The sequence below is a fragment of the Anomalospiza imberbis genome, chromosome 3 (genome assembly GCF_031753505.1).
Source record: "Anomalospiza imberbis isolate Cuckoo-Finch-1a 21T00152 chromosome 3, ASM3175350v1, whole genome shotgun sequence".
Lineage (NCBI taxonomy): Eukaryota > Metazoa > Chordata > Aves > Passeriformes > Viduidae > Anomalospiza > Anomalospiza imberbis.
The window spans coordinates 86083617-86111580 of record NC_089683.1 but is presented as its reverse complement, the minus strand read 5'-3'; the positions used below and the strand labels follow the sequence as shown (position 1 = coordinate 86111580).

Genomic DNA, 27964 nt, shown 5'->3' with positions numbered 1-27964 from the left:
TGGCTCTGAAAGTAGAAAAGGGAGAGAACAGCAGACTGCCATCCAGAATAGAAAAAGGCCCCCTAGCATTTTTTTTGCAAGAGAAAAGATTACAGGGTGATTGGAGAATATACAGAAGGATTTGATACCAGTAAACTTTTTCTGAAATCCTCACTTCCCATGCATAGACTGAAGCAGTCAGTATCTGCAAAGCCCAGCTATCACAGACCCAAAGGATATCCTAATTTCAGTTGTTGGTAAGTGAATGTTTTGTGAGGGAGGTGCTTTCAATAGAGGAGCTGCTGCACTGAGAACAGCGTCATGCAGCAGACTGATTATGTAGATACGCTGCTCAGCCTTGCTTCTGGTCTGTGCAGACGTGACTGATCAAACATGACTAAAAGAGCAGTAGCACAACTGGTTCAGCTGCAAGGTTAACTGCAGTAAGAACTATTTTTGGCTTACAGAAACAGGCCTTCCTTCTTTGGTATTGTGGATTAAACTACATTGGGTTTGGTAGATTCAGAAAAGGTTTGCACAGAGCACTAGAAGGAACAGGCTCAGAGTAAAATCAAGATTACACAAACACTGGAATAGCAAATAGAAGATTTACATTTAGCTGTTTCAAAACTGCTCTAAGAAAAATAATTCTAATCTACTTCACAAAAAGAAATTAATTTGAAAATGACCAGTAAGGTGCATTGAGAGTCCCCACTGACAAAATATAAATACAGAATATGAAATATTTTACATTCTTCAGCATTCATCTTCTGGGAATTCCAATACACTGCAGACTTTGAGATAATCCTCATATCCTTGAGTACCTGGAGACAATTCATTCCATAATTATGGAAGTATAATGTATTTAACATTTCTGTAAAGCAGGAGATGCTGGTTTGTTTGAAATAAAATAAAGAATTGGATTTTTAAATTGCCTGATATGCTGTGGCTCATTCTTAAATACAAATGTAATGGTTTTGACTAATTTGTACAGTTTTGAACCAGTTTTGAAAACCTATTTATATTCTGTGCCACTAGTCTGTTAAGTCCTCGTTTTCCTCTGTGTCTGGAAAAGGGCATTTTTGTTTCTTACAATCCAGCACTGATTGAGATTCTGTACCTCTAGAGAAGAGAAAACCCATGAAAACACTTCTGTTTATACCTTAGATTTTGTTAGTCCTGATTTGTCAGAAGCTGGTTCACAACTTTAGTATAACTGTTTTTACACGATGCTGTCCTGAGAAGCTTTTTAAGGAAAGTGCTTTGTAAGTGGAAACTATATTGTTCAACAGCCTTTTCAGCATGTAAAGCCTTTTCCAATCCATCACGCACAGACTATTAGGACACATTTCCCTTATACAATAAGATGACTTGCTCACCAAAAAAATGTGGAGGCCAAGAGGCCAAAAGCTGCAGTTCACAGAGAGGCAGCAGTTGCACTGCCTTGTTCCAGGGCAATCTTTTGCTCAGCCTTTGCTCCTCCTGGGCTTTTGCCTGTTCTCCTGGGCAAGAGCAGCAGCAACTGTGGAACATAATAGGGTTCTGGCTCCTGAAACCAGATGTTGTTAGTGAATCTCAGAAAACTTTTCTCAGGTGATTTTTAAGAAGTTACAGTCCTTGTGCAGTCTGGCTATTAACATGGATTCATTCCATTAAATACATTTTAAGAGCACGTTACCCAAAGGCCCAAAGAAACGCCTGAAAAGGATGTTGTACAGCAGTACAAGAGAAATGTTTTGCCTGTAATGATGAATTCTTCATGTAGTGAATAAATCAAAACATCAATCAAAAAGCTGTCAAAAACTACCTCATTATATAGAACCAGTAACATTGTTCACAATGATGCTTACAGCCTCCAAGGAGCATTCACAAAATTGCAAAAATAAATAAAACCTTAGGATTATGCTGATTTAGTGCAACCTACATCCATGGCAATGAATTGACGTCCAATTCTGTTGAAGGAATTGGGCCTTGGAGAATTCCTGCTGTATTTATAGCGCTCCACAACTGTGTGATGCTGGATTATGCTAAGGATGTTATCGCTCTGTCACATCTGCTCAACATTCCTTGCTGTACCTCTGCCTACTCTGTACCTGAACTGCAAATTAGCCCTACGTAACATAGCTGTCAGCAAAAGCACTCACTATCCATTGCTCACAAGTGGGAAAAGCCTATGTCTCCCTACAAGAATCCCTGGGCTGTGCCTTGATGAAAGGTTACTAGTGGAACTGGAGAAACATTTACAGCCTTCTGATATATTCAGATAGTCTTGTGCCATTTGGGTCTATGTCTCATCTAAGGGACAATTTCAGCTGAAATGCTCAGGGAATAAAATATCCTTTGATGACAGTGTGTGGTGGGGTGACCCTGGATGGATATCAGGTGCCCACCAAAGTTACTCTGCCACAGTTCTGCTACTCTATTCAGTTGAACAAGGGACAGAAAATAGAACAAAAGGCTAGTAAATTGGAATAAGGGCAGGCAGCAATCACCATCACAGGCAAAACAGACCCGACTTAGGGAAATTAACTTATTACCAATCAGATCAGAGTAGAATAGTGAGAAATAAAGCAAATCTTAAAACAGCTTTCCCCATCCTCTATTCTTGCCAAGTTTAATTTCACTTCCATTTTCTCTACCTCCTCCTCACACAGCAGCGCAGGATGACAGAGGATGGGGATTGTGGTCAGTTCACCACATGTTTTCTCTGCTGCTCCTTCCCCCTCAGGGGGAAGACTCCTCACACACTTCCCCTGCTCCTACATGGAGTCCCTGCCACAGGAGACAGTCCTCCATGGAATTCTCCATGGAACGTGAGTCCTTCCCACAGGCTACAGTTCTTCATGAACTGCTCCAGAGTGGGTCCCTTCCACATGGTTCAGTCCTTCAGGAACAGGCTGCTCCAGTGTGGGTCCCTCATGGGGTCACAAGTTCTGTCAGCAAATCTGTTATAGCATGGACTCCTCTCTCCACAGGTCCTGCAAGGACCCTGCTCCAGCATGGGCTTCCCATGGGTCACAGCCTCCTTTGGGCATTCACCTGCTCGAGAGTGGGTCTCTTCCACAGGCTGCAGGTGGATCTCTACATCCCCATGGACCTCCATGGGCTGCAGGGGAATCTCAGCTCCAGAGCTTGGAGCACCTTCTCCTCCACCTTCTGCACTACCCCTGGTATCTGCACAGTTGCTTCTGTCAAATCTTCTCTCCCTCTCTCCAGCTGTTGTTGCACAGCACTATTTTTAGCCCTTTTTAAAGGGGTAAAACTACATTATCCCAGAGGCACTACCACCATCACTGAAGGGCTCAGCCTTGGCCAGTGGTGGGTCTCTCTTGGAGCATTGGCTCTACTGAACATGGAGGAAGCTTCCAGCAGCTTTTCAGAGAAGCCATTCTTATAGTCCCCCACTACCAAAACCTTGCCATGAAAACCCCACTCACAGCTGCTGGATCAGTTATGCAGCTTTTGGATTTTTATGATTTCCTTTTTCCTGAAAGAAACCATGTTTATCCTCTATGTTATGGAGAATGATTTATTTCTGGAAATGTTCCTGGCTGGATTTTTTTTTTTACTTCTGCATTTATTTGCCTGTGGAATAATTTAAAAAATTATTTTCTGGGAGGTTAATATTTTTCTCCCCACGTATTTCTTCACGTTTCACTGGAAAGATATTTTGGCAGTTTGAATCAAGATAACCTTTAAATTAAACTAAGTCCACTTTCTTGAAACTCTCCTGAAATTAAACTAATTTGACTATCTTCAATCTGTTTCCTAAAATCAAGGCCTAACAAGGGTGATTACTCCCACAGTTTCTGGGGTTGCTAATCCTGTGTGGAAGCATTGCTGTTTTTGTAGGGCACCCTGCAGATACTGGTGTGGCTCTGCACAGCTGTGCTTAAAGGAGGAGACCTATTGCTAGAATCCCCTAAAACATGAAGTACTTGAAAATTACAAAGAAATTTCCTACTAACACAGTTATTCCTGTATCTTTGCAAGGAATTTTGAGCCAGAACAAAGGGGTACGAAGTCCTTAACTGGGAACTACCAAATTTACCAATAAGAACCAAATGAACTTGAATCAAATAGGATGGATTGCCTTGCTAGGTCTAAGTTAGGCTTTTGGTACTGACTAGATAGCACTGCAAAGCTACTCAGGTTGAAAATAAACTGGAAAAGCACACTGTACCCCAGAGCTTTAGGGTCTGGATCCCCAAATCTATCACTGTGCTTAATCTGTCCTCTGGTAACTGAGTTTTTCTGCAGTCTTGTCACAAAGAAAGAGCAAATGTTACCCTAAGCCTAAAGGAAAATATAGAGAGAGAATCATGGAAGTGGTGCTTGTCTCTTCCTTTCTTCTTCCCCTCTGCCTTCCCCACGAGCCCCTCCAGTGCTGTCTGATGTGGTTTGCAAACTCCAGGCAAAGTCATGGGGAACTGTTACGATGCTGCCCCACTGTAACTCCTTCCTCCCAGCCATGTGTAGAATGGCTGACCTCAGCCAGTGTTTAACCACGGCAGGAGGTGTAAGCTAACACATTTTAATTTGCATTCCCTGTAGGTTGACAGTGCACTCTTAATTCCAGTGATTCAGACTGCTGTTTCATAATAGACTTAAACCAATCCATGGTTATGCTACTGCTGAAAGGCTCAGTCCCCACTCATGCTTTTATCCTTGTCTCATGTTCCCACACCCTCCCCTACATCAGATTTAGCACTTGTGTGGCCAAGTAGTGAGGCAGATCAGTTCTCTGATCCCTCTGATGACTGAGCCGGCTTTTCTGAGCACAAAACAATAGTTTCCACCCAGATCAGCAAGTTGCAGTATTACCACATGATAGCTAGTCCACAGCAAACGAGAAAGAGGTTAGAAACACTTCTTTCAGCATGATCTTGGATCAGCTTGAGCCAACTGTGAAACCTCACCCTCAGTCAACACTAGGCAATACATTAACTCAATTGTGTATCCAAGTCTTAATACTCTGGCTCCTTGTTCACACAGGGGAAGCTGCCTGTTCCACTCTTCCCACCCGTACCCTGTGGGCTTGGTCTGGAGGAATGAGGGAATGATCATGCTTCCTTTCTGCATCTTTACCAGACTCTGTTCTGGGAAGCTGTGGAAAGGAGCAACCCCTGACTTTCTTGCATTTCTGTTGTGATGTACTTGCACAGCCTTGAACAGGGAAAGTTTCTTGCTCACTTACTCAAGTTGAACAAGGCCATGATATCATCTGGTCCTTCACATGTCCTGAGAATTTAAAAGGTAACTAAACCACACCCAGTATAGACTATCAGTTGGGAAACATCAAAACCAAAGCATACCACACAATGCTTCACATCAGCCATCAGGAATTTTTACCCACTTCCTGACAGATTTCCTGATGGGTCATTAACAGTGATTAATCAGCCTGACCGTTAACCCCCTGCATTCCTGAGAGATTAATCCAATACAAGGCCTCCTGCAAGCAATTTCTTTCCTTTCTGAAACATCCTGCTACCTTAAGATATGCACTGTTTCTAAAAAGACCAGTGACAAGCATTACAGATGCATTAATTCCCCGAAATGTTTGGTTTGTGGTAAATGTTGGAAATAAAACATACAACATTCACAACTCTGCAATTTTTAATTTGTGTGTCATCTTAAAAGCACAGATGAAAGTATCTGCTTTACATTTCAAAGCCCATAGACAACATCAACTTTGAAGGCAGGTAATAGTGCTCTCATTTCACATGAAGGGAAATTAACCCAACTTAAGACCAAGGATGTTAAGAACACCCACTTTGAGACAACTGTGGGCTGAATCCAAAGCTCCAGATCTCTCATGGGCTAGCAGGAGTTACATGAACTACCCATCCCCTGAAAGTGAGGCACAACTTGGGAACTCTAAAACTGAGATATGCAAAATAATTAAGTGGACCTCCACAGCTCTGCTGGACTCTCAATCAGGATCAGAACAGAGGAGCTCCCACCTCACTGTTTACAAGAAAAATACTGCAAGTATCTGTGAGGTGATGGCTTTCTTTTAGTGCACACTGAGAAGTCTGAAGTCTGGGAAAGATTGCAGGAGAGCTACATTCTCCTGGATAATAATATTCCAGTATTCTGCTCAGCACTGGGGAACAAAATTATTCTGTGTAGTAGACTGTTAGTCCAACCCCAGAAAGCCAACAAAGTATTCACCCACAGGGAGCACTCTGTTTTCTGAATCATCCAAACAATCCAGTGTGATGATACTCATATAAACTCCTTTCAGCTCCAGATAGCATTTATGAGAAGTGACAAATTTAATTCTTTCTTACACAATGGAGTAAGAGCACGGAACCAGGAACTCCATATACCATTCTGAAAACAACGGATCCATGTTGCTGAACCTGTGAGATTCTTGTCAACCAAACAATTCACCACTACTCTGATTCCTACACTACTAGGGCAATAGATATTTAGGCATGGAATTTTTCAATTTGGGATACACTTCTGTGTAAATTTTCTGTTTAAGATTGAGTTCACTTTTGCCTTCATTATCTGCTTCTTCCCTGGTTCCACACTTGTGCTTTGATCTGTGACCTCCTTTCATTTGATCTGGAAGTTCATACCTCACACAGAAACTCATAAACAGCAGAAGAAACCCTCCACACATTTCCCCCCCCCCCCCGCAGTGCATATAAAAAACATATGACATACAAAATGCAGTACTGGAAAATTCTCATTACACGTCATCTGAACACAAAACACTCCAGTGACACTCTTGCGAAGTTATAAACCACGACGTGTCAACAACAGGGAAGCATGCAGGCATCACCTCTAATAGACAGAGGATGGACTTCCAGTTGTACATGCTACAGGAGCTGTATCCATCTTTCCCAAAATTTAAACTTGTACAGAATCAAGAGTCGTGTCTGAAGCCTGGTGCTAAATATAGCAGCTCCTCAGAAAGTTGATTTGTACTTCTCAAACTGGTCAGGCCTCAACAACATGCAGCCTCAACTCTCCTACTCTAATCAAAAGCTTCGCTTATTTCCTTGAACAGTACTTCACTCCTTTCATTATTCATGTCACACTTGTGCCAAATTGTGTTTTCATCCCAACAAAGCTCATGCTTATGTGTTAATTCACAAATATAATTTAATGATGAAATGAAACTACAGCCAAAGCTCTGACCAAAATACATCACGGTATTTTGATACTACACTGGAAATTCTGGCAGCGGGTTTCCCTTCACAACCCGGAGACAACTGGCCAAACTGTCACTAACTGTGTCACCCAGTATCACATATGAGGCTGACATGGCTTCAGGACCCCATAATCTAACAGTTAAGTAGAATAGAAGAAGAAGGGAATATCTGTGCTGGACACTTACTAGCCACATGTGTTTTTTTTTCTCTCAGACTGAAAATGCCAAAGGACTCTTAGTGATCCCATCTAATCTGACGAGAAGCACTCGGAATGACACAACTGCCATCTCGCCTGGAATTGATCAAAAAAACATTCCTTTTTTTGCACGAAAGCTCCATATGCTTGAGTGCCTCTTTCAAAACCACAGCATCTAGCCTTTGCTGGCTGGCCACTATTTCTGCCTACCTCTGAACTACACATCCTGGAAGAGAAAAAAACCACCAAACTTCAGGAGGCTTTTTTGTCTGAGCTCTCCCCAGTTTTGTCCCCTTGCCAGCTCCCTGCATTCTTTTTCCAATTGAGTTTGTATAATCGTTTCGATGACTACTCAAGCTGTATCTCCTCTTTTGAATTTCAGTTAAATGTGACTTACAAGCCAGAACTGCTGTTCTGCTCAACAGTATTATTTTCTGCTACCCAGTCATTCTCTTGTCCTTAACCTGTGGGTCACAAGTCCAGAAAACAGGGCTCCGACTCCTCACTCATGGTCTTCAGCAGTAGGTGACCACCAGGGCACTGCTTCTGACAAAAAGGCATTCTCTGTGAAATTCCCTGTAAAACAGATCTTTCCAAGCAACACACTGCCTGCTTAATGATTTCATAACAAAATCGCTTTGAAATGAATAAAACAAATACTCCTTATAGACATTTGGGCAGCTGACAAACATTGCAGCTAGAATTTGGGAATCTGATTTTCTACAGATTACTTTCTCTACAATAGCTGGGTTTATGTCTGTATGTCTTCCTTTAAACACACAGACACAAAAAAAAACCCCTGAGAAAAGTGGCAAAATCAGTGCACTCAACTGTAAACTTGCTGTTAAAGACATTCCTCTAGGTTACTGCTATAAATCCTAAAAACTTAGAGTTTTAGTTTCCTTCAATTTCTCTAATGAAAGTTGTAAAATATATTCTGTCTATGGGACAGGCTACTAGAGATTAACGCTTTCATTCTTGATAAGAAATACGACTTCTAGCATTTTCTGCAGTTATAATTTACAAAAACAAGAAGCCTGATTTCCCCACTATTCTCATTTCTCTGTTCTTGTTCTTTTGAAAACCCAATTATGCAATATCACCAATCTAACTCAAACCTTTCTGGTTTCTGTAGTGATGAAAATTACTTGGTATTGAAAACTCTGTTGGAGGAAATAATGAAATCTGATATTGTTCAATATCATCATTACTGCAATTGGCATTTCTGGGCAACTAGGCCACCAAGGGGTTCCAGAGCCAGGTTTGCCTTCCCTCTCACCACAGGCAGAACTGATGTGAAGAAATTGAGAAGAATAAGTTATGTTCCACAATAGCCTGGATGATACTTGGTTCTGCAGAGAACAGTTTTAATGAAGAAAGGGAGGCATATAACATTTGTTAGCTAACCATGAAGAGGAAAAAGATGATGAGGGGTTTGGCCAAGAATATGCTGCACTATTACACAGCGGATTGCATTTGCAACTTCCTACAGCACAGGCCAGAAAAAGATACTTGGGAAGGTGACACTCTGGATGTGCCAGAAGTGCCAGCTTCCACTAGCTATTTTTAACTGCAGGGATTGCATTAGAAAGGATGACTGCACACAGTTGGTCTTCCTTCCTCTTCATCCTTTCTGCAACTCAGATATCCCAGAGTGCTATCTACCATTACAACTGGCACTCCTCATGTGAATGCACTGGCAGCCCAGGATCTGCTCCAACACAGGGTGAGCTACATACCAGGACGGAGCATCTTCTTGGAGGAGACCCTGAGCTGGACTCATCATAAAGTCAAGAGGAGGAGAGCAAATAAAAAAAGGGATGCAGCATGTTTTGCTGTGATGATTTTGACTTGTGTTGCATTCCATGGTTCGCCCAAGAGATGCAATAAAAGTAATTTCCTACTGTGCTCTCAACTTGCATAAATTATACCATTGTTTCATTTACTAAAGCATCCCAGAAGTGAGATGGCACAAAGATATTTCTGAACTCAGCCTCTCTAGACCTCATCCAAATGTACTCTCAGGTGTAGAAGTTGGATGTGGTATAATTCCCATTTTCCGGCCCACAGACAAAACACTCAAGTTGCTACACATATGCTGCCAGCATCCCTGCCATTTTATGTCCAGAATAATAATCAACTGGGTTAATTTCCAATTGGAATGTTTCTCAGTATGCCAGTAGTGGAGCCAAAGCACCTACTCTCACAGCATATTTCCATAAACTCCCTACAGCCTCTTCAAGAAGCATCCAATGCAAAGCAACTCTGCATTGCTATGTACTTTCTCCTTTATGTGGATATTTACAATGATGTCCAGTTCTAAAAATGAGACAGTTGATAGCCTGACAAAAATTTTCCTCCAGTCCTATTTTTTTTAAGATGAGCATAGAGAACAAGTCATGGTTAAACAAGGGAAACAGGTTCACTTGCCACCGAAGAGCCAGTGTCTGCATGTTTTGTTCCCTATCTACAGAACAGCATTCTGAATAGTACTTTCATTATGTTGTAAATAATGTGAGGTGCTTAGCAACTTTTTGTATATGTATATGTGTATATGGAATAAAGCTGTAGGACACAATCAGACACAATGCCATGACTTGTTATTGATCATGTGTAGCAAAACCAAACAACTCCTGCTATCACTAAAGTAGCTTTACTGAGGTTTTTTTGGGTTTTTTTGCCTGGCACACTACAATCTTAGAAGGGGTTTAAAAAATGAAATATTGGCTTTAATCTTCTTTTTATAATATGTCTTCATTAAGTACCCCTCGTAATTTAATGCAATTTGTGGCAAATGCTAATACTGCTTTGGGCCCACTTCTCCCTGTCAGCTCTATCTCTGTTAAATTATGCATTTCCATCTGGAAAGAAACTGTACAGGACTGTAGGCTCTCTTCCACTTAGAGTCACGAATGGAAAGGGATTTAATTAGATGCTCCGTGGTTGAGAAAAGGACTAGAACAAAGCCTGGGTGGGCCATGGAATCTTCCACTGGAAAACAAGACTGAAAATTGTTCTGTACAAGCCTGCTTCTGTTTCCTCATCTTGTTTACATTGTTTGCTCTTACAGATTAAAACAGACAGTTTATAGGCAGATAAACAGTGCTTCCATCCACGACAAGGTTGTCCAGAAGTTAAGAGAGCAGCATGGGACAATATATGCCTGTGCTTCATTTTTGGCTGCATCACTCCAACTCCCTATACAACTTGGAGCAGAACTTTTTTAGCCTGTGCTTCAGTGCACCCAGTTGTTAACATTTTTGTTCCACTTTTCTAATTTGTACAAGGGGGATAATATAACTTTCTGCTCCCCAAGGGGAAAGAGGGTGCATCCAGCTTGCTCCACATTTTCTCAGTTGACTGCCAATGCAGAGGGATGCCACTCTTGCAATCCCTCTTGTCACTGAATACCTAAATACCCTTAGGCCACTGACCAAGCCTTAACAAACTGAAGTGTCTTCAGAAGGCCTGAATAAGAAGCAGAAACTCATGAGGAACTAAGCAAGTCCCATCTAGACTTAACTGTGAGTCAACTCACATACAGTCATTTCAGTCATGTGCCCTTTCACAGTTCAGCTGAACTTCAGAACATAATAGATGCAGCTTTAATTAGACTTACAGTGCTGATCACTGATTGGAGTGCCTGGCAGATTAACTTATTCCTCATGCTTTTTCTGTTCCAAAATTCAATGCATTCCACATTTGTAAAAAAGGGAACGCAGAAGGCTAAGTCAGAAAGTGGGCTATGACTGGAACTAAACTTATTTATTAACCTATTTGGGTTGCGTGTTAAAGAAAGGAAGCTATTATGCTGTCGTTTTGTGGGATGTTAATGGGAGCTCTGAGCATACTTACTCTGTGTTGGTGTGTCGGAATAAACTCCACTGAAAAATAAGATTTTTGCTCAGTAGTAACATCTCTTTCCTTGATCATGAAAGGGAAGATGAGAGAAAAAAAAAGAAGAACTGATAAAGAAAAAAAGAGAAAAAAGAAAACAAAACAAAAAAGAAGAATAAAAAAGAAAATTAAAAGGAAAAATAAAAATAAAAATTAAAAAATAACAAGGAAAAGAAAAAGGAAAAGAAAAAGGAAAAGAAAAAGGAAAAGAAAAAGGAAAAGAAAAAGAAAAAGAAAAATAAAAAGAAAAAGAAAAAGGGAAAAAGAAAAAGGGAAAAAGAGAAAAAGAAAAAGAAAAAGGGTACTTTTTAGGGTTAAGGAAAAAAGAAAATAGAAAACTGCAAAGGTTTACTCCTTGCTACATCTTTGGGTAGGAAACGGTTAAACAGTCAACATTTTTCTTTTCTTAGCAAGTCAGAGAACTGTACATCAGACACATTGTGTGCCAAATGCTTCATTTACTACCAGCTGCATTTTTACTTTGTTGAGAGATAACTGAAATAAAATCATTGTTCTTTGTGCAAACGACACGCTAAATATTGTACGGCTACAAGATTATTAAATAGCAAAGGCATTTGATAATATTAGAGTCAACCACAAGTCCCACTTCTGCTGATGCACAGAATTTTGAGTAATTAGTCATTGCTCAGAGTACTGTATTTATATCCACTTGAGCCTCAGACGTTAGGCCACAAAGTCAGGAGACAAAGAATTGCTGTTATTAGGAGGACTGATTTGGTTTTATTTATATTCTAAGGCTCTATTTCAGTGTCCACTTCACTCCTCTGGCTCCGGCTTCCTCCAAACCAGAAGATACAGCTAAGTCAGAGAATTTTAGTGTAAACCATATTTTTACAGACATGACCTCTCCACTTCAAGCATAAGCACTTCAATAAGTTTGCAAAGCCCCCAAAGAAGCACAAGTGGCCTGAGGTTACATGAAAAGCCTGGGAAAAAGGCCTCCCAGGTTCTGTTCTGATCTCTAACAGACTTCTCATGGCTTATATGCAACATATTAATAGCAGCTCCAATTTATGGACAGATAAATTGGGATACAAAGAAGACACGTAACTCTTCCAAGGATTTACAGCAAGTCTTTTGCAGAGCCCTGGAACTCTTAATCAGTCCTTTGTTAAAACTGCTAAACCACACTGCCTTCTTTAGACCACAATTGCTGCACAGGCCTGAATACTGTGACATTATACAGTTATACACTTATATGAGGCTTTATTAAAATAAAGGTTGTGTAACATCTTCAGAGTTCAATACAAAGCTGCCTAGTGAGCAATCTACTGTTTAAAGACAGCCTTCATAATTCTCTCTCCTAATAGAAGAGACTGATCTAATAAATTGTATCAAGAAATCTGAGGGAAACAACAGGATTTGAACACAAAACATCTTATGAGAATTCATATTGTAGCAATGAACCTTTCTTTTGCAGAACTGACATGAAAAAATAATGGTAACATTTTTGATTATGAAAAATAGTATGGATCACATCTCTGAGATTACTGAACAGAAAAGGACTACATAGAATAAATCATAAGCTTATGTCACATTTCAGGCAGAGTAGATTAAATGTTGAATTTTATCCCTTCTCCTAAATGATTTTCATGTTTACAAGCATGGCACTTCAACCTGTGAGCTTCTCTTAGCAGGTTGTGCAATCTCTGTATCCAAAAAGCACAACCAGACAGGGGAAAATGCTGGCAATATAACAAATTGCATGGTAAATGGTTATGCTTAGAAATACTGCAAAGTTAAACATTCTAGGTCCTCCATGACATTTAAAAGAGGGACCATTGACTTGCTGTGATTACTAGGGGCGCCGTTGTGAAAAGTGATTCCAAATTTTCATTTAAATATTGTGTGCCCAAGTACAACCATTTGCCTTTCAAGAAAATACATCTATGCCTAAGCCAGAGATACAGATGCCTGATCTTTTGGCTGTGAGTGTGCTAATGCAGGACTTTTTCCACACAACAGTGGTATGTATAAACCTAGAGGTTAACTGATGAAGAGGTCTTAAATAGAGCAACCATACTAGGCATTTAGAAGACCAGATGAGACAGTCACCCTAACTGGTGCTAGTATATGTTCGTCATCTTGATCCAAGTTGAGTCCTGGTGCAAACTGGAGATTCTAAAAACTAACTCTAGATGACCTCCTCCCCAGAGTGATCTTTGTGCTGTAACCCAAAAATAGGGGTCCAACAGAGAGGCAGCCCCAGCTTACTTAGAGAGCCCCCCATTTTCCACTAATGCCGCTGCACAGGAGAGATTCTGCCAGTGCCAGCTCTCCAATTCAAGTCATGGACCCTAGATGGGACACCCCAGCTCCAACTGCAAGGAGCAACCACACAGCAAATCCCAGAGCCAGCAGACACGTTCCAGCCTGCCATAGCCACTGACCCCACCTCCAGAGGAGGCCTGGCATGGCTCTGAAGCCCAGATGCTGAGTAACCTGGAGCTCCAGACAGCCTGAATGCCCCCCTGAAGTCCACCTGCACTTACTAAGCCTCAGGCAGGCCTCTGGCAGTACCTCAAGGACTTGACTTGGTTCCCAGCTGTCACTTAAACTGCTCAGCTCCATACTATCCCATAGTGCTTTTTCTCAAAATGGAAGGGAACTAATCTCACTGCTGGCCATATTCCAGCTTTGAGAAATTACATTCTTCTGACAAATTTTCCTTGGCAGTTTCAATGGAATATAATTAGTAAATGTAAATAGATGTAAATAGTGCTGTAAATTACACTTTGCATGATTGTCAGAAGCAGAGGGGGAGAGCAAGGGTGAAGGGGCAAAAAGAGCACAGCTTCATTCTTCAGTATGGGTGATGTTGTGGCCTTCTATCTCAACAGACCACGTATGTCTCTGCCAAGATGGCTTGTTCAGGGCTACTACAGCAGCAGATGTCGAAATCCAGGTTCATCGTGTGGTTCATCACACAGATCATCCCCTTCACCTCAAGTACAGCTCTGACATGATGGAGTTCAATCATGTCCCACAGCTGTTTGTGAGCAGCTGCTGTGCTCCACCTCAGCTGTGCTCCTGCTTCAGCAGCAGGCAAACTGCTTCTCACACACACAACTGCAAAATGTGTGTATATGATATTATTTTCTATGAAATGCTTATCAGATTTGTGAATTATTTGTGAAACCTTCTGCTACCAATAGAAGAAGTGTCATATAAGTGGAATTACATAATTATCCTTCACAGCTATTTTAATGTAGCTTCATGTACTAGTTTCACCTAGAGTGGAAATAGCTTCTTCCAAAAATAAAGTAAATGCATATATTTAACTTAATATAGTCAAGTAAATTTAAAAGCAACTATTTAAAGTAATGAAAATAGAATATAATGTATACCTATATTAGTACTTTATTATGTGTCAAATGTCTAATGTACATGAACTGTTTCAAATACAAATTGATATAGCTGGTGCACTTAATCAGATATTTATGTCATAGAGAAAGTTGGAGGATGATTTTTCAATAATTCACTTATTTTTCTTTTTATTCAAAATTTGCATACAGAAAGTGGATAGCAGGAACTAGTAAAATGAAGGGAAATTTAATTTTCTTAACAAAAGCTTATTGCACTATTTGGCTGTAACAGGAGAAACAGATGTTTCAGCTTTACAATACCATGTCTTGCAAAACTTCCCTCTGAACAACTATTTGTGCTCTACATGTTTTGGACTGTGTAAGGAGAGCTCTGCTAACAGTCATGAGAAGCATTGCATACATTACTAAAGCCCACACTAAGATAATTAGTGTTAAAAAAAAATCAACAAGCCTTTTTCCCCTCTTTATAGTATTGATTTAGTGTGGGTGAAAAACGCCAGATTTTCAATCTTGAAGATTCATGTTCCACCACAGAGTGGAAGATGGAGCCAGCTTTGCCCAGTGTTCTGCCAATAAACACTTAGATTAACCACCTCAAAAGAAGAGAGGAAGAGCCAGGCTCTACAGCCTATCAAGCCTTAGTGTCTCTGATGAACCTGTAAACATGGACAATGGGGAGCACACAAACTAGGACAAGGAACTCAATTTCTTAATCTTTGTGACTGTACCTACCCAAGTATTTTGTTCAAAAATTCCTAAAATTGCTGTGGACAACAGAAATTACATGGGGTCAGTACTGAAGTTGCAGTGCTGCAGACAGCAGCAGTGGTAGCAGCCATGGAAAATTTCTACTGTGAAAGGGGACTTTGAAGAAAATTTTGTATCTTGCATGTGTATCTTCTAAATGGCAAACTCTGTTTTTTAGTAAGGACTCTGTAGCCTTTTGCAAATTCTGTGATAGGGTACACCTGTAATTTAACTCTGTGTCTGGCAGAAACTTTAGCTTCTGCAGATCTAAACAGTATCAATACAGATACATGCACATAACTCAATGTGACTGTGCCCAGTCCCTCGAGATGCTGAAGTCAGAGCAGTTTAAAGTAGCAACTTTTTTTTAGTATCAAATGGCAGGCTAAGAGCATACACATGAACAACTCTGAATACCCTGTGGGTAGGGGGCTACTTGGTAAGCCACCTTTCAAGTTTGATCCTTCCCCTGGGGAAGAATCTACTGTGGACATGCCTTGAAGAAAGTAACATGTCCTACTAGAATGTTTAATGCTTATTTTAATAAGAGAGCAATCCAGGTTAGTTGAGGATGACATTATTTTGCTTAGTGTTTGTAAGGGTTGCTTTAAAACCACTTGCTTTCAGGCAAAGTGAAAATTAGGCTAAGCACAGTAAGACTTCTATAATGGAAGGCCAACACGTATTTTTCATTCAGGCTGCAAGAATAAACCAAGCACAGTTGTTTTACTGAAAACAACCCACTAGTATTTAAGGAGATTAAGAAAATTAACTGTGAGAATCCTCTGCTATGTGGAAGCCAGTAACCTGTTGGCCACAAGGAGGCAGGGCAAGGATTTAGTAAATTAAAAGAAACTGTTTTTATTTAAAATAAAAAGATTTTTTTTTAAAAAGAAACACATTACATTTGTTCAGACATGAAACTCCAAACTGCTAGGGAAGATAAAAAGCATTTTTCATCCACAGTGTGTGGTTTCAGTATTGCTGTTTTATTTCAAGAGCAGCAAATCTTTATCTTTAAGATATCAAACAATAGCTGATCTGGAAGCAATTTTCTTCTTTTGAAGAAGCAGATCACACATATTTATTCAACATCCCTTCTGTGTGCTAGAGAAGAAGCTCTAGCAGTAAGCTTTGATAGCAGCAGTGGATTTACCAACTCAGAGCAAAAAGCTGTACTGCCAGTTTCACAAGGTGTTGCTCCCAAGCTAATAAATCCTGCTTCTGGACAGCTTTGGGAGCTCTGCATTTCACTTCCTTGGCACTTCTAATTCTGGGCTAACAGCAAGCAGAGGTAACTTGGCATCTGTAGTGTCCTACCAAGAAACTTATGCATGAACCAAGAAACTTAGTGATGTCTCCTTCCCCCAACTAGAAATTCAAGACATTCCAAAACCAGTACAAACCCAAGGTCAAGCTTCTAAATGACAAAGCGGCAAAAGAGGAAAATAAAACCAAAATATCTCTATTTCAGAGTTATGCAGAAAAAGATTACATTGACCAGTGAAACAATGCTTTCTACTGTATCAGAATATCACAGTCCAAACCTGTAAGTGCTCTTCTGATTGAGATGAAGTGACTTTACTCTTAGCTCTACTACTGCATGTTACTGACCTAGGTAATTTCAACTCCCTCTGCCTCTGTTTCTTCATCCTTTAAGCAGTTGCCTTTCATCTTTGTGAATCAGTATGAGGTCCATGGATAAAAAACATGCTACAAGAACTAGTTGTTATTAATGCTATTCAGATATGGAACATACCAGATGGTAAAATCTCCAGGATTTTAATGAACTATTGTAACAGAACATATGTAATATGACGTTATTATAACAGGCATTTAAATGTATAGTTAGTATATATAAAGTGACCTGCTCTGCTCTCAGTAACTCCACTGGAATTATTTTGGATTTATGTCAGATAATACTAGGAACACAAAATAGCCCCATATGTGCAATGTGGTAAGGTTTTCACAGCAATGATATCTTAACTGTTGCCTGTCCTGTTTTCCTCTTTTGCTGTGGGTATTGTATTTTGTGTTTTCACAGAACATGTTTTCTGCACTTAGTTCTGAGCAGGAAGCAAAGAGGTATCCTAATGCCAAAGCTTAAAATGCGCCTGACCAAGTATCCCTTACCTAGCATCATAAAACAGTCATCATGAAACAGCAAGAACTTTTGTTTTTTTCCACTATATTCTGTAAAAATTATGTCTTTAATCACCTTATGCTAGATTTGGTAAGTAATTAATGCTTTGTCAGAAGAATCAAACATTCAGTTTCAGACTGTGAGTAGTATCTCCATTCTCTCACAGTGTCTGAGTTCTAGACAAGATGAAGTAAATGAAAGGGCAAAGGTGATAAACAGGACTGCAGCTCAATCCAGTGGCATCACATACTACAGTCAGAGACAGGTACTTCAGTAAAGGAGGAACATGGGGATGCCTTTAGTATGTATAATAGTTCTAGTTCATCTACAACAGAACTATAAAACTCAGGTGAATTGACATTTAATATATGAGACACTGGAAGCAAGATACCAATTTCACATCATAAATTAGCCTTTGTGCTAGTGCCCAAAGATTTGGCTGATTACTCACTGCTTTCCCCAAGTGCTTAAGCAGTCTTTTCCAAAGCAAGACAGTTAAACCACAAAAAACGTACCGTAGTGTCCACAGCCCTGACCTTCCCAGCAGGAACATGCTTTGGAATGGGTTCGTCTCCTGATATCATCATGCAGCCTTCTGCTCCAAGAGTAACAATTACAAGCTTACACCCTCTTTCTAACAGCATGCGTCCCACCTTTTCAGCATCTTCAAGGTTGCCAACTGGGATGCCCGTTAAAATTTCTGCCTGGAAAACAACCCACGCAAATGAAAATCATAATCTGACAGCATTCATTTTTGGACAACTGTTGCATTTGAAAACAGTATTTAGTATCTTTTAAAAATGTGTATTATAGGATGATCATGAAACCACTTCCTACGCTGATATTCAGCTGTGTCTTGCTCCTTGCTTGAAATCAGTGTATACTTCAGGCACAGCAGACTAACAGAGAGCAACCTAGGCAGAGAGACACAGGAGGTGTGGGTTCTGTTCCAGCTTCTATAACTTAACTGGTATAAAACCCTTAGTAAAATCACATTTCTTCCACATGACTCAGTTTTTTCATCTGTGAAATGGACACAGTGACACAGTCTCAGCAAACGCATTTTGTGATTTAATGTGAAAAAATGCTGAAAGTCAACTTAGTCAAGATTCTTAAGGGATATTTATCACAGTGTTTTTAAACACTTTTTAAAATTCTCAGCTAGCTAGAGGGACATCACAAGGGAAAATCTCTTCCAGCAAAAAAAAAGGCTCAACTTTGAACACCCTGTTCAGTTTATTATATATTTTTGGTATATAATTCTGGTATATATATTTTGGTATATATATTTTGAGAATACCTAAAATTTATCTGAAGCCCTCTTTGGAAAAAGGCCCATTAAAAAATTATTATATATTTGTGTTACAGCCATGTCCATAAGCCTCTGTCAACTGTGCTGGCTCTGTACAAACATAGTTAAACTCTTCTTCTAACTGATGGTGAGCTTAGGTAAACTTCTCCCAGATGGATCTTAAAATTCATCTCTTCTAGTTCCACCAAACTAAGAGTAAAACTTCACCAAAATCTGCAGTGAAGACTTCAGAATCAAACAACATTTTCATCACTTCACACATTATCTTGATGGCACTGTATTGTCAAGTATAATGTGCTTTTTCTCTTCTTTTTGGAAGGGAAAAGAACAAGAATGAAACAGGAAGAAAAGGAAGAGAAATTGTCTTTTCTCTGAAACAGTCTACTAGGCAGTTCTCCTGCATAATACTGTATGCCTTCAACTGTAAGTAAACAGACACATTATATTTTGCTGTCTTCATTAAATTTTGTCCTTCTTGCCTGAGAAAAGGGAAGTAATACTGTAGCCCACATTACAAGGTTGCTGCTGAATCTTGAAGAATGCAGTCTGAAGCATTTTCAGATAACTGCTTCACAGCAGAGCATAACTTCCACACTCCTAGGGCTTACTTTCAGTGGAACTTTCTTTGGAACCTATTCAGCAGCTACTCTCCTGACCTTTGCTGCATGGGCAGCTCAGTTTCTTGGGAAACAGCTGCTGAAATACTTCAAACTACCTTCCTCTGCATGACTGAATCTTGAATTCAGCGTTCGCAGTTTTTGGTGTAACAAACTGTAAACTACAGCGATTAAACAAGTGCTCCACGTAGCGCAGGCCATGCCTGTAGTAAAGAGAGGGCGGGCAGGCAGCCGGGGACAGGAACTACCACAGCCAGCTACAAGAGAACCGCCCCCAGCTGTGAGTCAGCGCCCGCTGCTCGCCACTGTCATTTCCTGACTTTCAGCCTGACCCAGGGGAGAGCAACTACCCTTGGGCTCTGAAGGGCCACATCATGCCAACACACTCCCTAGCGTTTATAGTATCACTCGCAGAGCACTTAATTGCTTCAATTTTTAAACGTACATGACTAAGTCCTGCAGTCCCTACTTAGACAAATGCACACATTATTTCAAGCACTGTTGACCTGATCACCATGAGGCAGAGCCTGGTGTGGCAGGACTTGGTAAACTTGTGCACTGCAGGGGCAAGGCGTGGTCAACACGTACACGCAATTTAAAATTACTTTGTTTAACCACACTGATCCCAGACAAGAATGTAGTAAAGTCTAAATTATAAGAAGGCAACTAAATCTGTCCAATTTTCTCTTTGGCATGCCACCGTGCTGCTCGAACTTCTCTTGCAGTATAAACTAATCAGTATAAACTATGCTTATTCAGTATAAGCATATTAAACATATTTCAGGTTAGAAAACGGTTAGAAAAGTTTTTCTAAAAGGTTAGAAAAGTTTTTTCAAGTAAGAAAATTTTTTTCAAAATCATCTGACAAAACCTTTAGAATGTATCTTCTTACAAGATTTCCAGGAAACCAATTCACTAATAATGATTTTGGAGGAACTACAGATAGATGACATATAATATTAAAATATATATGTACACTTTCTTCAAGTGTCTAAAGAGTCCTAGTCCCTTCATGAATTTTAGTATCTCTGGAGCAGGAACTATGTATTCCTGTATTCAGAACACGTGGTGCCCTATGCTACAAGAATAAAAACAATTTAACACAAATCCTTGAATGAAACAGGCAAACTGAATTTTCAGAGTACTTTATGAGGGGCAATAATTCCAAACATCCTACCTCTGTTGCAAAGTCTCCAGAATGAAAGTGGATTTGGTTTTGGTAGAGTAACAGTAAATCGAATATTGGTTTATTTACCTGATATTTATACTTCTGTAAGCTCATGAGCAAGTTAAATGAAGTATTTAAATATAATATTCTTCCAAATGAAATGCACAACCTGTATGCTTAGCATTATGACAATACTCCTCTTTGTGCTTCCCATGTCCCAGATTAACAGGATTTTTTGTTTGAGTAGTGAAAGAATTGTTTGGGGACAGATATTTGTAGAAATCTTTCTTTTCATCTTTACACTGCTTATACCAATAAACAAAATTACTTTGAACAGACAGTCTGTATAAAAGTAGATCTTTGGCTGCTTCAAATCACTATCATCTAAGTCATCTACAACAGGATGGTACAACTAAAAAACACTGGAACAAGCTGGAAGAACCATAAAAGCAGCAGAAGCCAGACAGATTCTGTGCCAATGATTAGAAATTGCAGTAAATGTCAACTGTTGTTAAATACTGTGGTGAGTTTTTAAGTTCCTCCCTTCAGCAGAATCTCATTTAAAAAACAAACTGTGGTACAATTGGGGGAAATAACTAATGGTTATGTAAAGAAAAAAATAAATAACAATACTAAAAGCCCAATGTGGACATTTGTCGTCATACTGTACAAAAGAGCAGCAAATGAAGAACTTGATTTTTCTGCAGCTAGTCTCATAAAACTACTCAGTTAAATGGACTTATTAAAGCAAGACGACATTTCACACAACTGCTGTCAGAATAAACCTGTGATGGATATTATATAATTAATCTACATACTATTTTCAAAATGTTGTTTGCAAGACTGGCAGAAAAATTTAACCAAAGCTTTTCATTTCATAGATATGAAGGTTCTTGGCCATAGTCTTTACTAATTTTAGTTAAGTCTCCGTCTCTCTTTAGACTGTGGAGTCTAGTCATGGTAAGCTGACACAAACCAGAAGTGCTACATAAAAGAAAATGGCCCTGCTTTTTCCTTGCCACTCCTGTCCACATGGCCCACTCTCATGTGCCAGAACAGCCATTTGTGTGGCCTGGAAGCAAACTACGATTGCAAGGCAGATCTGTGTTGAAATTAACACCACCCTGAGTCCCACATTACCTGCAAAAGTCAACCCAAAGAATTAACTTCTTTCAACAGCAACAGTAATTTACACTGGCTACAACTGAGAATATTCCCAGCACAGCAGCATTTGCCAGTTCCTAGCTGTGGTGCATTTGGGGCAGCCACTTCCAGGGAGATGTTCTGGATCCTCTGCTTGGCATTTTCAAAACCAAATCTGCAGCATTGTATCTAGTTTTGGGAACTCTGGCAAAAGTAAGAAACTGACCTACCACAGCACACTGCAGTGGAAGGCCATCAAGACAGTCAGAGGACCAGAGACCAGCACATACAAGAGGAGGTTGGGAGAAGCAGGCTTGTTCAACCTTAAGAATTCCTGGCTAAGGGGAAAATCAAATTGCAGTCTCGGGCAATTTAGTAGGTGGGTATAGAGAAGATGAAGCCAGAGTCTTCTTGAAGGTGCACAGGGATAGGGCTAGAGACAACAAGCACAAACTAGATCATGGGAAATTCCAATAATAGGACAGGTTTTTTCACCACAAGGGTGATGAAGCAGTGGAACACGTGCCCAGAGGTCATGCAGGCTCCAGCCTCGGGAGATTCAGAACTTAACTGGACAAAGCCCTGAGCAATCCATCCTAAACTGAACAGGCTTCACCAGGGTGTTGGACTAGTTGAACATCCAGAGGTCTGTTCCTAACTTCCACAATCCTCTGATCTTCAGCAAATATAAACTAGTGAAATAACAAGAATTATTAATTCCTGGGGGAGCAGTCTATCATTTGGACTGGGTTTTGTGCACCTAGCACAATAACAACTTAGCAAATATTCCCAGGTACTGCTGGAAGAGAAATAATAAATAATAACAGGAAAACTGTCCCAGTTTAAAGGCTAATGCATCTAAAACTATATATGATAATTTAAAATACTTTTTATTTCAAATATTTAAACATAGCAAGTCAGTTTGCTACAAACTTGGCCTATAGAAGATTTCTTTTGAGAATGACAAAACAAGAACTCAATCTCATTAATTCTAACACATGTGAATAGTCCCCAAGAAGTAGTACAGAAGGTTTAGTGTGCAAGAAATTGCAAGGTCAGGCCACAAGCCAAGCTAGTTCCAGTTGTTTCAAATTTAAAAATTTTTTACATACAGGCAGGCAGAAATACTTATCGTGCTAGAATAATTAAAAACTGATTGAAATTAATTGGCCTGAAGCTATAATTTCCCTCCCAAAAGTAACATCTTTCATTTTAGACTACATATGGGAAAATTCATAGTTTCTAGCTACTGATAAAAAGGGGTTTAGAACAAAGATGGAAATAAAATATACTGTGAATTGCTGGCAACTTCTATATAATGGCAGAATAGTAGCTTTCCATTACTTAAAACACAAAAGGCAAATTCAAGAGATGTTCTGAAATATTTTATTTCTAAAGGACCCGTTTTTGTTTTTACTCCTAGAGAGATCGATTATATTTTCTTAAGAAAGATTATTCTTACTATTATCTCTCTGTATTAACAAGCAGTATCTTAAATGTCCTTATCTCAGACTAAGTTTTATAAACTTAATATTCTCTGAATCTTGAAAAAGGCAATAATATCTCTTGATTCTGGACATACTAACAAATATTTATTCCAAAAAATTATCTATCCTCTGTTAATAGACAGTAACACTTAAAAGGAAACAGTAGGAATGTATCTGTTTTTCTGTGTTATTATTATACATCTTAAACCTTTAACAAAATCAGCAATTAACTTGTACTGCTTTCTGCTATTGAAGCTCCAATGCTAGTATTTAATTAAATCTTTGCAAAGCCTTCTTTAGATCAGAAGTCTGATACCCATTTTGCATTAGGGAGAAAGTAGTTCCCAATTTTGCATTAAAAATAGCTTGTCAAACTTAATCATTTGCTGTAACCATTCAGGAGTTTTTCTTCTCCTGAAGGGCTTCTCAGTAGTCTTTGAACAGAGCAGCAGCTGTTCTTCAAAACGTTTAGGATCACATTGAAATTGCTGATGTGCAATATATTTTGGTTCCTAACCTGCAGGGCTATGTAACTGCATGCACACGCTAAGAAAGAAAAACAACACATGAACTGTATTGACATTGTGGTTATGCCTAGAGCTATCTGCAGCATGCATTCACACAAATACATGGGAAAAAAATGGTATGTATTCCAAAGAGCTTGTCTGGTATAGGGTTGTCTCTTTTTCAACATTTATAGATGACTGAAAAGAACAACCATTAGTTTTCACCAGGATGACACTGGATACATTTATTTTTCATTAGAAGAATTAAGGGAATGGAGAACTAGCACATTCCTGTACAAACCTCAGGGATTAGGCTGTGCTACATCTGGGAATTAACAAACTAGTCTCAACAAGTTTGATCTTTCTGGGAAAAGATAAAACTGAACTACAGGCTAAGCAGTGAAAGAACTGATAACCTTGCAAGATTTGTTCTTTTTGTTCGTGAACCATATAAAAAGAAAGTAATGTCAGACATAAAAACCCCTGTTACTGCAATAAGCAAGAGTGAAAAGAACAGCTTGTGAAGAGCCTTCTAGACAAACTAATGGTAGATAATTCACTGATAGTGTAACTTTGTTTGCTTCTCTCTAGCACGAAAATCCATAAGAACAAGCTGTGCTGTTATACCAGATACTGCATTTGATTTGATTAAATCCTAAAGCATTTAATAAAGAATGGAACATAATGTGTTGATGTTGTATTTGATATTTGCATGTTTGAGAGCCAACATACCATGGCTGACACTATAGCTGACATCTTTAAACTTCTGTTCTGTGACAAAGGCATTGCAGATCAAGACCCTGACCTTTAGAGCTGTAAATAACAGAAACTTCTGACTCAGTAATAATTCAGCTAAACACAAGGACCATCCCCTTTTTCTCATCTTTGATAATATAAACACTCCACACAGTCTATGAGATGTCTTAAACTATATATGACAGCCAACATAATTTTCTGTTACAAATATACAGTTCACATATTATTCGCAAACCACAGGATTTTATAATTTTAAAGTATTTTTTGGTGAACAAGGAGGAGAGGGACATTATGATGAAATTGTGATAAATACTTGCAAATATAAATTAATAAGAAAGGCAAAACAAGCAATAAAAAAAATCTGTGTAAATTTAATCTTGTCTTAGAGCACACATCTGTGTTTAAAATAATGTTTTAGAAGCAGTTGAACTGGACAGCTCTAAAGAATTCACTTTCAAACTCAAAATGGTTTATTAACTATTTAAAAGACTTAGTAAAGATAAAGCAGAAATATACTTTTTTCCCCCTTGAAGTCGCTAAAAATACCAGATAACCAAAAAAAAAAAAAAAAAATTCCAGAAGGGGTAAAGCTGGAACATAAATAGGATTTTGGCTCAAAGGAAGACATTTGAGACTTAGAAATACCAAGTAGGAGAGGCAATGGAGCTGGAACAGAACAACTCAGGAAGGCAGCTGTAAGCAGGACATTCAATAAATTTGGCCATAGAGAATAATATTTTTTTAAAATCTAAGAGAATGACCATAGTGGCTAAGAGAAAAGGTCTATCGCATCCAAATGCTATTTTCCAACTGTAATTGCCAGTAAATACTGAGGGAAATTTAAATAAAATAGGATAAAAAGATCTTTTCCCAGTATATGTTCAGGATCACCAAAGTCTTAGGTATTCCCTGATTTAAGATGATGATGGAAATGCATATGTAGTTGGTTGAATGCATAAAGTTAAAAAAAAATAGAATTATTTTTGAAATTTGTAGAATTAACTTGTTGCTTTTAAGTGCCATGCAGAGATGTGACTGCTAACCTTTATTTAGGTATGTAAACATTTGTCTGTATATCAAACTTCTCAAGTGTACTCATTACAGAGATCTGAAATTAAAGAAAGTCATGAAAGATAACAGAAAACAGATAGTATATGAACATACAACAATTACTAAAAATACTACTTTTAAACTTGTGACATAAGAAAAACAAATGCTTGATTTTTCCTTTTTTTCTCAGCAGCAAGAAAGGAACAATGGCAATAGTTCATCCCTAAAAATCAATTCAATACAAATCAGACAAACAGAGAGAATGAAATCAAACAAAATTGAGTACTACATTTGTGCTAACATAATTGATTTAATTGCAATGTTTCAAAAGGTTGTTTATAAAAACAAAGGGATTTATGAGCCATTGTTGTTCTCAGAATATGCTGTACACGTGGATTTATGCTGCCATGATATGGCTGGTAGGAACTCCCATATGTCTAGCATTTCCATAAATTCAAAAAGATGAGCCTCCTCAACAGTAGAGAGCATATTTCTGTGCCTGACCTTGCATCCAGTGATCCTAGCTATCTTCACATGGTAATTACTTTGTAAAAGAAAAGAGCAGAAAAGAATGCAAACTGTACCCCCAACTCTGCAGGAAAAGGTAGATGAGTGAGCAAGGATCTATTATAATTATACACCTGTATTTCTTGTTCTCTAAATAGAAGTATTTTTCTTTTCTCCATGTGGTGGCAATAATAATACCCCTGGATCCAGCAAGCTACACTTCTAAAGAATGCCTCTTTCAAGACTGTCCCCTAGCAATAAAATACAACAAAAGGAAAACTCTTAACATGTGTGATGCAAAGAGAGAAAAGTCAGGAATCGACAAGTAAAGAAAAACAAAGTTTTGTTTCTAACATAAGGGGGATAAGTATTTGCAGGGGGAAAAAATTAATAAGTGGCATTATGACAAAAGGAAACAACAAAGGACAAAGGATGATATTTACTTAATAGTGGGAGAGTATGGATTTTCTCAGCCCAAAATGTGAGTCATTGCACCATTTAGCCAATCCAGAGGCATAGTCCAAGCATAAGAGCTTGCTGATAGCATTAAGAAAACATGATACTGATGTTCTGAGAGTCCCCTGAACAAGAATTAATATTTTGCCTTAGCATTCTCTTCATCACATAGAATTCAACTCTGATATCTGTTGGGCAGAGTCTGAGCCACAACTTGTATCGCTGTCAGTTATCCTGGAAACTCTGACTTCCAGAGACCTGAAGAGCCATAGCATCTCCCACCTTGCTATTTTGCTAATTCTTGAATTCTCTGGAGTATGTGAACTTGGCAGACCCATAATGAAACATCCCAGAATAAAATTTAGATGTCCTTCTGGGTTAATTAGGCTGACTCTTAAATGCTAGAAGACTCATGGACTAAGAGAACTTCTGATATAGTTTGTGATGGGGTTTAACAGAAATTTCCAAAGAGGGTAACTGAGTCTTCAAAAGTTTACACTGACAGACATTGTCATCAGACAAAAAGCACATCAGACAATTAAGCAGGGCCATATTCTCTCTTAGCTCTTCCCTCTCCTCTCCACCCAAAGGGATCATGTTCATTGCAGAAATCATGTTTCTTAGAGATAACTTTAATTCTGACCAAGGCATGGTTCCTATCCAATAGGTTACTTCTCCCACATTCCTGTTTATATAAAGAGAAGGTGAGGGGAAGGAACACAGCATGCCTAATGCTAATAAGTAGCAAATTTAAACAAATGTCTTATGAGATGAGGTTAATTTGTCTCTTGTGACAAAACCAATTTCCTTTGGGAGAAATAATACTTGAATTAGAAAAGAGAGGAAAAGGAGGGGAGAAAAAAAGAAAAAAGCAAAATTTACAGTTGAAGGCCAGAGAAGATTCACTGAAAACAGATCTGACAGAAGAGGCATATGAAGCTACTATTTACCATCAAGTGCAGCAAGCGTGCATCACCTCCTGGCAACAGAGTTTAAAACTGTCAGAACACTATGGCTAATGCATTCCTGCTAATCATACCAAGGGATCATAGAACAAGGACAAGGAACTATTTTAATATTTACCACTCAGTGATAACATTTAACAAGTGTCCTTTTATGGATGCTTTTTGCTGATCTACTTGTAAAGAAGGCTGGACTCAACTTTCCTGCTGCAAACAGCTAATTTAATTTCGAGTGCAAGATAAACTTATTTTAGAATACTCTTCTTTGTTGGTTAGGTCAGGTAAGAGGAGCATGGCTCAATTTTCCTGCTCCCTGTGCTATATTTCTGAGAAGACTATCCTGAAATTTTCCTGCTTAAGACTCCTTCTTTAACATGACATATGACCATTACCTCAGTTTCATTGCAGCAGAAGATATCAGAATAGGTATAAAACTGTGGATCTAGGTCAGCAAGGGCTGGAGCTGGATTAAACAAAGTCTTTACTGGAAAAAAAAAGAAGGAAAAAGAAAATCTAAATCTGGAG

At 38.9% G+C, this 27964-nt stretch overlaps 1 protein-coding gene across 1 annotated transcript in view; it reads right to left on the bottom strand.

Annotated features, from left to right (window-relative positions):
* RBKS (ribokinase) overlaps window positions 1-27964 on the bottom strand; it is a 72816-nt gene that overhangs the window by 3579 nt on the left and 41273 nt on the right. The window contains exons 6-7 of the mRNA XM_068185530.1: window positions 27832-27923; window positions 17991-18179 (exon numbers count right to left, since the gene is read on the bottom strand). Coding sequence (XP_068041631.1) covers window positions 17991-18179; window positions 27832-27923 — 281 coding nt within the window. The remainder of the gene's footprint in view (window positions 1-17990; window positions 18180-27831; window positions 27924-27964) is intronic.